The sequence below is a fragment of the Anopheles arabiensis genome, chromosome 2, assembly GCF_016920715.1.
Source record: "Anopheles arabiensis isolate DONGOLA chromosome 2, AaraD3, whole genome shotgun sequence".
Classification (NCBI taxonomy): domain Eukaryota; kingdom Metazoa; phylum Arthropoda; class Insecta; order Diptera; family Culicidae; genus Anopheles; species Anopheles arabiensis.
The window spans coordinates 13,859,195-13,870,523 of NC_053517.1; the positions used below are offsets into that span (position 1 = coordinate 13,859,195).

Consider the following 11,329-nt stretch of genomic DNA (forward strand, 5'->3'; position numbering starts at 1 on the left):
GACAAAAAAAGCAAGATTTTCCTCTCCCCGACGGGGAATCGAACCCCGGTCTCCCGCGTGACAGGCGGGGATACTGACCACTATACTATCGAGGACTTTGTGTGAGGCGCCGTTACATGCGCATTTCAACCACGGCCGAATACTTTAATCCGTGCACGCATATTCGCACATGATGCTGGATTTAAAATCAGTGAAACCTTTATCGGGTATTTTAAAAAGCTCCTTTTTTATTATCATTCACTAGCACTCTAACATACACAGAGACACAAAACCATATGCTTACATGCGCTGGTTTTCTGTTTACCTAATATGCTACGCTTGTGTTGCACATGCACACGGCTTTATGCACCCACAGCCGTCGCGCGTATAGTGAGAGACCAACATGGGGGGAGAGGCCGACCGATAATGTTGCTGTGGTAATGGTAATCCCCTGTAAACCTCAGTCCGAACGAGACACACACACTCTCTCTTTCTCTGCCTCTGTCTACTCGCGATCACTGCACAGCCCGCACATTTGGCCCTTGTGGACGGTCGGCAGCAGCAGATTGACTATGCCCGCCGGTCCGTACTGTACGACCGCACCGTTCAGCTGGTTCTCCACCACCAGCACACCCTCCCGATCGATGTACACCCGGAAGTCGTAGAACTCATCGTCCGGCGGGTACTGGTACACGATATTGCGCAGATCAATCAGCTGCTCATCGTTAATGTTGACCGTCATCGTGGGTGAGCTGTTGCTGCTGGCGTTGTAACTATTGCCACCCGGCTCGTAGATCAGATAGTTGCCGCCGGTGTAGATCTGCACACCCTTCTGGTCGTCCAGCACAAACACGGCCATCTTCGGGGTGAGCGAGCAGTCGGCGGTCAGCAGGAAGCTATCGCGCACCCGGTACTCGTCCCGTACCTCGTTCGTCAGCTGCAGGACGCGATCGTTGAACGTGGTCAGCTTGTCGTAGATCAGGCTGCACACACCTGCGGGGGGGGGGGGGGTGGAGAAAGGTGTATTAGGATGGGAGCACAGCAGGCCACGGCGAATTAAACGCGCCACTTACTGAGAAACCCGTACTCGATCCGTGACGTGTAGGAGTGCTGCATCTTGACGTTGTGATAGAAGCGCGAAGGGAACCAGATGGTGCCACCGTTGATTTGAATCTCGGTATCATTCGACCACTGCAGCACCCGGGCCTGCACATCGATGTGGTCGGTCATGTTGAGCGTTTGTACGCGCCCGGGCACAACGGCCGAGACGGCATGATCCAACCGGTGCAGCAGCATATCAATCCACGACGGAAGCTAGAAAAGAGCAATTTCATTTAAAATCAAACTATTCGCGCGATATCTCATTCATCCTTCTGTTTTTCGCCAACCTTAGTGAACTTCAGGTGTGCATCCAGCCCGGTTACGGTGGTCAGCGGGCTGAACCGATTTGCGCGACACTCCCCGGAGAACGGTGGTGGCGTCAGGCGCAGTATCTCCTTCGGGCAGCTGCGATCCTTGGTGTCCAGTGCGCGGTAGATGCGCTCAACGTACTCGGGCAGATGGTACGACACATTGAACGCAATCCGTGGCTCCTTGGGGCACTGTTTCGGTACCCGCGTTTCACCAAACACCACCTCACCGGTAAGCTCGAACGGTCGCTGCAGAAACACCAGCGGTCGATAATCCGCCGAAAAGCACATCTGAAACGAAATCAAAAAAAGGAAAAGTTTAGAAAATGGCGCGCACACCATAGAACGACCATGCCCAGCTCCCCACTGCAGAGGGAGACTTTATGCGGGAGAGGGGGGGGGGGACATTAGAACCTGCCCATTGCGGGTTTTCCTTCTCGGGAGTAAGCCCTGCATCACCATGGTAACAGAATTGTTTGGTTGCTGTCTGTTGGTAGCGCTACCGTCCTCCTCCTTCACCAGAGGAGCCACACTTTCGCTTTTCTTGCGCTCGTGTGCACTGCTTGGGCTCAGTAGACATTGCTATGTTTGTCGCATCGTTCATTCAAGGTGAAACTATCCAACGAGCAGGGTGCAAATCGTGATACACTGAAACCGTCTAAATTTGCAGTGAACTTTAGAGAGAAAGAGAGTAAAGTAAAAAGGATTTTGGAACCATAACCCGAGACAGGCATTCCACACACACACACACATACGCTTGAAGAGGACGGTAAGGATCCCATTTCATCGAACGAGAGAGAAGTGTGCACTTCACTGGAAAGCCCTACAAGGTCGTCCCGTCCGGGGAAGTATTGAAAAAAAAAAAAGAAATCCATTCAAACAAGTACAATGGCTTCGGTAAGTGGAAATTGGGACTCCATTTTTCCCCCCTATGGCCACAGCTCGGGTTTAAACCACAACCTCTTTTTTCCCTTATCTCGCGCGTGCGGGCAGCTGGACCAGAAGCGTGAAGCGTTCCGCAAGTATCTCGAATCGGCCGGCGCTATCGATTGCCTCAGCAAGGCACTGATACGCCTGTACCAGGAAGACCACAAGCCGGAGGATGCGTGCAAGTTCATCCGCCAGGTGCTGTGCGAGAGCTGCCCCACCGACGAGCAGGTGGCGGAAAGTATGGCCGAACTGGACGAAGCTCGCAAGCGGATACGGCACCTGGAGCGCGAAAATCGAGGCCTACTGCTGAGCGTACGGCGCACCGCGAGCGAAACCAACCTTGCCCTCGACAGTGGGCTGGCGGGTCTGGCCGAGGACGAGGCGTGCGATTCGCTGCTCAAGAGGCATCTTACGCCCGAGGTGCTCGAAACGCTCCGGGAGCTGAAAACACCGGCCTTCAAGTCGACGCTGCTCGACTGCGTCCAGTCCGGGCTGAAGAATCGGGACTCGCACGTGGGCGTGTATGCGGCCGACCCGATGGCGTACAGCGTGTTTGCCGCCCTGTTCGATCCGCTGATCGAGGAGTACCATGGAGGGTTCGGGTCGGATGGTCAGCAGCCCGAGCTGAGCTGGGGTGAACCGAGCGAGCTGGAAAATCCGGACCCGGAGGGTCAGTACGTTGTGTCGACCCGGGTACGCTGTGCCCGGTCGGTGGAGGGTATGCCGTTCCATCCGCGCATGCAGGAGGACCAGTACGAGGAGATCTACGAGAAGGTGCGGGAAGCCGTGCAGGACCTGCCGGAGGAGTTGCAGGGCGAGCTGCACCTGCTCGCGGCGCTCGATGCCGGCCAGAAGGAGGACCTGACGGAGGGGCACTATCTGTTCAAGGAGTGTGACCGATTTCTGGACGAGGCACAGGCGAACCGGTTCTTCCCGGCGGGGCGTGCAATCTTTCTGAACGAGAGCAAAACGTTCGTCCTGTGGGTGAATGAGGAGGACCATCTGCGCATTATCTCCATGCAGGAGGGCGCAGATGTTGGTAAGTGTGCACTGGAGGGATTTTGAGAAGCTCCCTTTTCCAAAACATTAATTCTCCTTCCGGGGTGCAACCTGTCTTACAGCACAAGTCTATCAACGGTTCATTACCGCGCTGGAGACACTGGGCCAAAAGATTCCCTTCCAGCGGGACGAGCGACTCGGCTTTCTCACCTTCTGTCCCACCAATCTCGGCACGGCGATCCGCGCCTCGGTGCACATTCGCCTGCCGAAGCTGAGCGCCGACAAGGCACGGATGGAAGAGGCGGCCGCCACTCACAAGCTGCAGATTCGCGGTGTTCACGGTGAGCATACGGACACCGGTGACGGTGTGCTGGATGTGTCCAACAAGCGACGCCTCGGGCTTACCGAGTTCGAGGCGGTGAAGGAGATGGTGGACGGCGTCAAGGCACTGATCGAGCTGGAGAAGGAGCTCGAGGCTGGCGGAGGTGGTGAAGCCGCCGCAGATGAGGCTCCGGCAGCAGAGGAGTAAGACAGACCCCTTGGGCTTTGTGCCATTAGTTGCATTGGCTCCGCTTGCCATATATCCGCTTTAGCTAGACAATTTTTTTGCTGGTACAATCACCAATGTCAGCAGCAGCAGCAGCAGCATAGGCGTGAAATGAAGTGATCTACTGCTTTTAAATCCGAGATTTAGCAGAGATGTAGCAAATTTGTAGACATGAATTAAAAATAAATCATATTTATCGAACCGTTGAATCAAGCCTAATGGAATCTTGCAGATTGATTTTTTTTAAAATAATGATAGAGCTTCAAATTATCAGTTATTGCCTGTTAACTTAAATACTAAAGAAATAATTAGGTTTCAATGTGCAAAGGCGGAGATGTCAAACTCATTTGACCAAAAGGGTCAGAATGCAACTTAGCATTGTAGCGCGAGTGGCCAAAAAATAGACTTTATCGAGTTAAAGAAAATCAAAAGCAGCTCAATTCACTTCATACTGTGATTACAGTTTAATTGTGAGAACAGTGAACACTTTAAATAAAGCACAAGTTCTTCTCAATCGGGACTTTATACGAATGATGTTTTGACCTATGTCGAATCACTTTGCATTAGGCGCGCACTCATCTACAACGAATAGACCTCGCTTCAACTAAAGTATTAAAAACGGCATGGAATTCCACGATATGGATCATCTGATCCTGTGTAGAGCTCAAAACTGCAAGACCTTCCTTGCTTGAAGAAATCGAAAGAATCGGAAGACATCCGAGCACCCCTATTCGTGATATTCTGGTGACTAAAAGCCATAACCGAGAGCAACAAAACACCAAAACCACCCCACACACCTAGTAATAATAGGACGAGCGAGAACACCCTGCGCTCCAAACAGCCATATAACCGGACACAGCAAAACCTAACTTTATTATTATTGCGTTCAGCCAATTATGGCCCGGGATATGGTTAAATATATTTTCTTCTTCTTTAGGCTCAACAACCGTTGTCGGTCAAGTCAAGACCTGCCTGTACCACTTGTGGGGGTTGACTTTCAGTGGACTTATTGATTTCCCCCCATATCAGGATAGTCAAAGTCCTATGTATGGTGTGACACGTTCCATTTGTGGTTTGAACCCATGACGGGAATGTTGTTAAAGTCGTACGAGTTGACGACTGTACCACGAGACCGGCTAAGGTTAATTATACAGGAAGCAAATGTATTGTGAAACAAAATCTGTCGATACATGATGTATTAAAAATAGCTGAAAATTTGATACATCATGTAAATAGCTGAAAGTTGAGCTGAAAATAATGATCCCCGACGTTGCCTCATCGACCGCTCGCAATACTATCACAAGCAAGTATTGAAGCTTTTTGGTGCATAATTTAGGTGCTTTTCAAACGTTTCGTTCAAATGCCTTCTAAGCTACATCAAACCAAACGAAACTTGCATGAAGAACTAGGGTTTCGATCTGATGCTTTCATGAAAAGACTGGTCAGAACGGTTTGAATTTTTCGAGACCTTTGTTCTTAATGAAATTGCACTCTCTTTTGCACTTTCAGCGTATTGAATTGATGGCATTATACTGTTTCTCATCACAAATACAATCGCAGTCCGTTAATGGACAGTATAATAACTAGAAGCAATTTTTGTTTAAAGCAATCGTTTTAAAACTACACAGAAGCAGAAGTGTGAAACAAATTTCGGCCTGAAGCGGTAGCGAGATGCACCGAACGACCCCGAGGGCCGCAAGTTTGACCACTCTGTCCAAAGACATCGGCTCCGTATCATCCAACATTCAATATTCTGTGTCGTCGAGTCCTCGAGTCTGCGCTGTCTGGGTGGTATGCACATTTGCACGGATTCCGAACCGCGTACACAATTAAAAACAATTCGATTGTCCAAGACGAAAAAATGCAATCCGCGCCGCCCATGGTGTGATGATGCCGGTGATGGGAACGGAAGGGTGCGCAAAAAATTGACCCTTCCCTGATTGAGTTTAATTCAATTGAAAAACGAACGAGCGCCCGCGAGACACGTTGATGCGCGCGCTCCAGATTGCTTGCCCCCACAGCATCCCAAAAAATACCTCCCCCTCCCCCTAATACACCCCCCCCGCCCCCCTCCACCTACCTTCCAGTGAGAGCTGTTCCATTCGTGGCGCGTCAGGGAGAAGAAGATCCGGGCCGCCCGGTCACACTTGAAGTTGGTGTACTGCGACACAATGTCCCACTTGTGCAGCACCTTCACCTCGTCGCGGCTTCCCTCCGGCTTCGGGATGGTGTGCGCCAGTATGAGGTTCACGCGCAGCACCTCGTTTTCCGGCACGGCCGGCTGCTTCGAGTAGTTCTGCGTGTCCCACTTGAGCGTACCCTGCAGGAGCGTTTTCTGATCGTTCGCGATCAGCAGCGTCAGATGCTTGTCGCGCCCGATGTGGATCGTGTTCAGCTGGATCAGGCTGACGATGCGCAGCACATTGTTCACCAGCGAGAACGGTGCCTTCGTCAGCACCTTCGCATTGTCCAGTATGTCCGTCTCGAGCATGAACATCACGTTGTCCTTGGTGTAGTCCTGATGCACGCGGGCCAGCAGCTGAATGCCAAGATCGTCAATCCGGTACCCGTACTTGGCGATATCTTCCTCCTTCGGTTCGAGTGTTTCCGCCGCCGACGACCCATTTGCCGGCGTGTTGCGCGTGCGGCTCTTGAGCGAGATCCCACTGGTCATGTTTTCCGGCCGGTAGAAGCTGTAGCTGATCGATTTGCCCGCAATGTCCCACACGATCTCGTTGTTGACCGGTATGTACACCAGGAAGCCCTGCTCGCGGATGGTCGAGTACTCCACATCGTTGATGGGGTTGTAGCTGCGGATCTTGACCACGGCGTACGAGGAGTACCGCACGTCCACCTGGTTGCTGCGGGCCACCTTATCCATCAGCATCATCTGCTGCGTAGTGTTGCCGCGCACCGTCGCCAGCACGGTGTTCTCGATCAGTATGTCGGCCGGCGTACCGAGCAGCGTCGGCAGCGCGTACTTGATCATGAACGGGCGGCGAACGATCTGCATGTTCACGTGGCTGTCCCGCAGCAGATTGATCCGATTGATGACTTGAAGGTTGGAAAATTGTTCAAAGGATCACATTACAAAGCCCTAGCCGCACCCAATGCGTTGTACTTACTGTTGCCATCGGTAAGATTGTGAAACGTCGTTTGATTCAGATGGTAGCACAGTACGGCCTTGCCCTCAAACTGCACGATAAACTCAAAGTGCAGCGGCGTCGGGCTGATGGTGGACAGCTTCATCGTCTTCAGAATGCTGCTCAGCCGATCGAGCCGAAGGTGGCTCGAGTTGAACGTGGTCAGCCGGTTGATGACGGCATCACTCAGACCCCGTGCCTTAATGTACAGCTGTGAAGTTGGATCGGAAAACAAGATGGAAACATTACACACGCGCTGGTACTTCGGACTGCTTTCCTCCCGGAACCTACTCCCAGCTGGCCTGTGAACCGCCCGAGCGCTTCCGTGTCGAACTTGAGCGATGCAATCATCGGCAGATCCGTCTGGTGGCTACCGATCAGCATCGTCTGCAGCATCGAGCCGATGTGGAACTTGCGGTCCCGGTAGTCGAACAGATAGTTCCCGGTGACCCAGTACTTGGGTGCAGGTGCATCTGGCAGCTGGCGGGTCATGTAGGCGAGCAGCAGCTTGCTGTGGAGGGAGATTGTGCGTGGTTTTTAAAAAGGGTGATCCTTCAACTGTCCCTGGACCATCCAGGTTCCGCCATGACTTACAGATGCTGGTAGCACGGGTAGGTCGTCTCGGAGATGCTCAGCACGGTCGTGCGGTAGAAGTTGATCATGTGCGGATCGTTCTCCGTCTTGATCACGCTGTACAGGCCCAGCAACCGGCCCGGCGTTGGGTTGGAGAACAGCAGCATGGTAAAGGCGGCTACCCGCAGCTGCAGCGGGCTGGTGCGCGAGTGAAAGATTGGCCAGTACGTCTCGTACACCTGGTTCGGGCGGAGATGGGCGGTGGGCAGCAGTGCCAGCATCGCCAGAAAGCGAATGTCCGTGTTTTGTGGATAGTCGGCACGAATGATTGGATCCAGATATTCGGCCACGTTTTCCAGCTGCAGATTGCCTAACCCTTCGAGATAGAGCATCTGCTGCTCGTACTCGAAGCTGTCTGTGTGTTGGAGGAAAGAAGGAAGAAAAGAAGAAGAAGGAAACATTTCTAAACGGTCCAAAAAAAATGATGATGCCCTCTCGCACTCACTCAGAAACAGATCGAAGTACATTTTCACGTACTTCTCGAACGTGTCCGCGGTCAGCTTGCCGGCGACGAACGTGTTGTAGATCATCGTGGCGTAGCTCAGCACGGCCGCATGCTTAATGTCCGGCCGGTCCGCACCCACCTCCAGAAACACCTCGCACTCCTTCACCAGCTCCGGCGACGGTTCGGCCATGTAGAACGGGAGCGAAATCAGCAGCTGCACCGCCGTCATCGGGTTGACCTGCTTGTTCATGATCAGATCGCGCGTCAGCAGTATCGTCGAGGTGGTCCCGGTGCGCGGCACTATCTCGAGAAAGATGTTCCGGGCCGTCTCCTGCCGGTAGGACGTGCCGAGATCGATCTCCTCGTACAGCTGCTTCAGCGTTTCCAGATCCATCGTGCCCATCAGCCGGATGATTTCTGACACCGTCTCGTCGTACGGTTCCTTCAGCTTGTTGTCGACCGTCTCGAGGTTGTCCGCCATCGCGTTCAACAGGCTGGCGGTCCGCTTGATTAGCTTCTCCTTCGACTTTGGGCTGCGGCCACCGGTCGCCTCCAGATCGGGACTGTCGAACAGGATCGGGCTGAACAGCAGCGCCATCCCGCTGACGATGTCCACTACCGGCCGGCCCGGGGGCCCGTCCTCCAGCACCTGGTGCCGGTCGTACCGCAGCACGACGCGCGAGTACAGGAACTGCGGATAGTACGACTCGAGCGTCCGTATGTTGGTGCGCATCGTGCCGTCCAGCTCGGTCAGCATGTACCGGTACGATTCGATCTTGCGCAGCTTGTAGTTGGCGATGCGCGACGTGATCGCCTGCGGCTGCTTGTTCGGGATGCAGTGGTTCTGCGGGATGTTGCTGCGCGTCAGGTAGATCGCACCGCGATAGATCGTGCACCGGTCCATGCCGTACGTTTTCGAGATCTCGTACACGTTCGACTTGTTCACCACGAAGTACTCGGTCGGGCAGCTGCCGAAGATGCCCTGCTCGTCGACGACGTACGCACCCGGCCCGTCGCCGTGCGCCTGCAGCAGCGAGGCCAGCGCGCGCTTGATGTTGGCCGACCAGATCGGTTCGTTCAGCTTGAACTGTATGCTCAGGATCGTATCGTTCGCGATCGCTATGCGGAACGGTTGCAGGAGGGCCGACACATCGCCCTCGCTTTGCGGTATGTGGTGGCGATCGAGCTCGATCTGCCGGGTGGCGTTAGGACGTTAGTAAGACTCAGTGCTGCTAGCTGACCATTGTGGAATGCGATAGATAATGATGCTTACCTGAGCGGCGAGATTCTTGGCATCGTACCGATGGACGCGCAGGTACCCGTTCAGATACCACATGTAGTTGTCGGTCGCGTGCACATCCGGCACTAGCGTTACGTCCGTTTCCAGCCGGTATCGGATGTCATAGTTCGGAGGGAAAATATCGAACGCATCGCAACGGTCGATTAGAGCCGGTGACAGTGCAAGCAGAACTGAAAGGAGGAGCAAAAGGAGAGCGATGGGGCAAAGACCAAATTTTAGAATCAAGCTTTAGCATCACTTAAACGATAAGAGAGTGCGCGGGAGTGCGATTTCCGAGAATATGGAAATGAAAATTCCCACGAAAGGCCGCCGTAGATGAGGCATCAATCACGTGGCAAACAAATAACACCGCTTCGGAACGGAAATACCATTTCGCAGCACAATTTTGATAGGGCAACAGTCGCGGCAACAGCAAAGGTGGAAGTTGCGCAAGCGCTAAAGCTCTTGCTCTCTCTCTCTCCGCGATAAGCATATCCTTTCGCACGGACTGCAATGGTGACGCATCCAGTAGAAATAAGAACATGGACAGAATGCTACTACAACCGAAAAAAAACATTCCAACGATAACGTGTTGCTCTACTCTGCTTCAGCAACACACATTGGTTGCTCTCTCTCTCGTGCGTAACGGTCGTTTGCGCAGCCAGCAGAAGAAGCTCAGTCAGTCCACGCCGTCTTGGCCAACCCTGGGAAAACAATTAAGCGCGCTCGGCAAAGGTCAACGACGATCACGATCACGAGACTGTGAGGGCGCAAAGGCAAGAAACGCTAACGAAAGGAAGGCTCGCACGCTGTAACACGCCTCCGTATCACTATCATCGGGCTTTGCTGCTTCTTCATCTTCTCCCCCCCCCCACCCCCGAAACGGTGAGGACGGGAGGGTTTGGAATGATGATGTGCAAATGCATTTTTGTGCCACAAATTCCGTAGTGGTGACCGAAGGCGCGCGATAAGCCACTATCATCATCCGTCAGCGTCAGGCGGGGCCGTGACGGCGGAGTGTGTTGACCGACCGGGTGGGCCGGCTTTCTTTTTTCGTTTCCCTACGCGCCGCGCCTTTCTTCGCCGTTTGGCCCGGAACCGGAAAATCGTTATCGTTGGGAAGCGGAGCAGGAATTTCGGAAGTGGTTACTAACCCCACACTACCACCGGAAGTGGTCGATTGGCCGGAGCCGAAGTGCCGCGCATCCTTGCCGCCGCCGACACACACACAGACAGTTTTTTTTGGCTTTTTAACAGTACTGACTACTGATCACAATAATCGCAATGGTTTGTCACTGCTGTTAACACCACTCACGAAAGTCGTTCGTAGGAACCGTCGTTCGAAAGCTGATTCATTAATAAACGACAGCGAAATTACACATCATCTGGCACTGGATGGCACACGCTTGCCACTGCTCAACACATCACCACATTCTACTCCGGCAGCCGAATCAGTCCGTGCTGGACGAGCGTCGCGGCATTACTGACGACCAGCATCGATCGGCTTGGTTTTATCCAGCTTCGCGGCGCCCGGGACAGTTCTGTGTGTGAGCGCGCGCGTTAGTCAATTGAACAATCTGGACGCGTCGGCGACGATCGCGGTCACTTAACCGCACACACACAAATACGGTCCGATCGGTGACGTCGGTGACCCCAGCGCGGTGTCATACGACAGTAGTAACCGACGGATGGCGATCAACGTTTCGCGTTCAGGCTCGGCGTATAGGACATCTGACTTGCGTCTTCACGCTCCCAGCCCGTTGGAGGAACTGGCGCTACACGCTGCGCTGTGCTCTGCACGATGTAGGCCCGATCCTGGAGTGGTAAACACATAGCACGGTCGTGTCGTGCGCGGCAGAGACCGTTGATAAGCTCTTGTCGGTCCGTTTGTTTTAGTGTGGTCCTTCGGGCCGGGCACAGCGCAATCGCGCAAAAAGGCGTCGTGCGACCCACAGACCCGCGTGA

At 53.6% G+C, this 11,329-nt stretch overlaps 2 protein-coding genes and 1 non-coding gene across 3 annotated transcripts; 1 reads left to right on the forward strand and 2 right to left on the reverse strand.

Annotated features, from left to right (window-relative positions):
• Window positions 1-23: 23 nt before the first annotated feature.
• Trnad-guc lies at window positions 24-95 on the reverse strand. The gene has a single exon. It is a non-coding gene; the product is annotated as a tRNA-Asp (tRNA).
• Window positions 96-207: 112 nt separating this feature from the next.
• LOC120895889 lies at window positions 208-11,100 on the reverse strand. The gene is made up of 10 exons (XM_040299605.1): window positions 10,519-11,100; window positions 9,359-9,555; window positions 8,086-9,277; window positions 7,602-7,995; window positions 7,299-7,518; window positions 6,990-7,218; window positions 5,945-6,918; window positions 1,368-1,679; window positions 1,053-1,293; window positions 208-972 (listed from the first exon to the last, which is right to left on the reverse strand). Exons 1-10 carry the CDS (start codon window positions 10,568-10,570, stop codon window positions 485-487), a joined length of 4,299 nt encoding a protein of 1,432 aa, XP_040155539.1. The 5' UTR covers window positions 10,571-11,100; the 3' UTR covers window positions 208-484.
• LOC120895895 (arginine kinase-like) lies at window positions 1,964-4,083 on the forward strand. The gene is made up of 3 exons (XM_040299628.1): window positions 1,964-2,285; window positions 2,382-3,357; window positions 3,440-4,083. The coding sequence occupies exons 1-3, from the start codon at window positions 2,277-2,279 to the stop codon at window positions 3,844-3,846; spliced, it is 1,392 nt and encodes a 463-aa protein (XP_040155562.1). The 5' UTR covers window positions 1,964-2,276; the 3' UTR covers window positions 3,847-4,083.
• Window positions 11,101-11,329: the final 229 nt, after the last annotated feature.

Excerpts from the sequence above, each read along its gene's own strand:
- LOC120895895 (XM_040299628.1), top strand. Across the intron at positions 3,358-3,439 it reads GCAGGAGGGCGCAGATGTTG|CACAAGTCTATCAACGGTTC; the intron begins GTAAGTGTGCAC and ends CCTGTCTTACAG.
- LOC120895889 (XM_040299605.1), bottom strand. The coding sequence starts at position 10,570 with ATGCGCGGCACTTCGGCTCCGGCCAATCGACCACTTCCGGTGGTAGTG. Across the intron at positions 6,919-6,989 it reads CAATCTTACCGATGGCAACA|TCATCAATCGGATCAATCTG; the intron begins GTAAGTACAACG and ends CCAACCTTCAAG. Across the intron at positions 1,294-1,367 it reads CACACCTGAAGTTCACTAAG|CTTCCGTCGTGGATTGATAT; the intron begins GTTGGCGAAAAA and ends GCTCTTTTCTAG.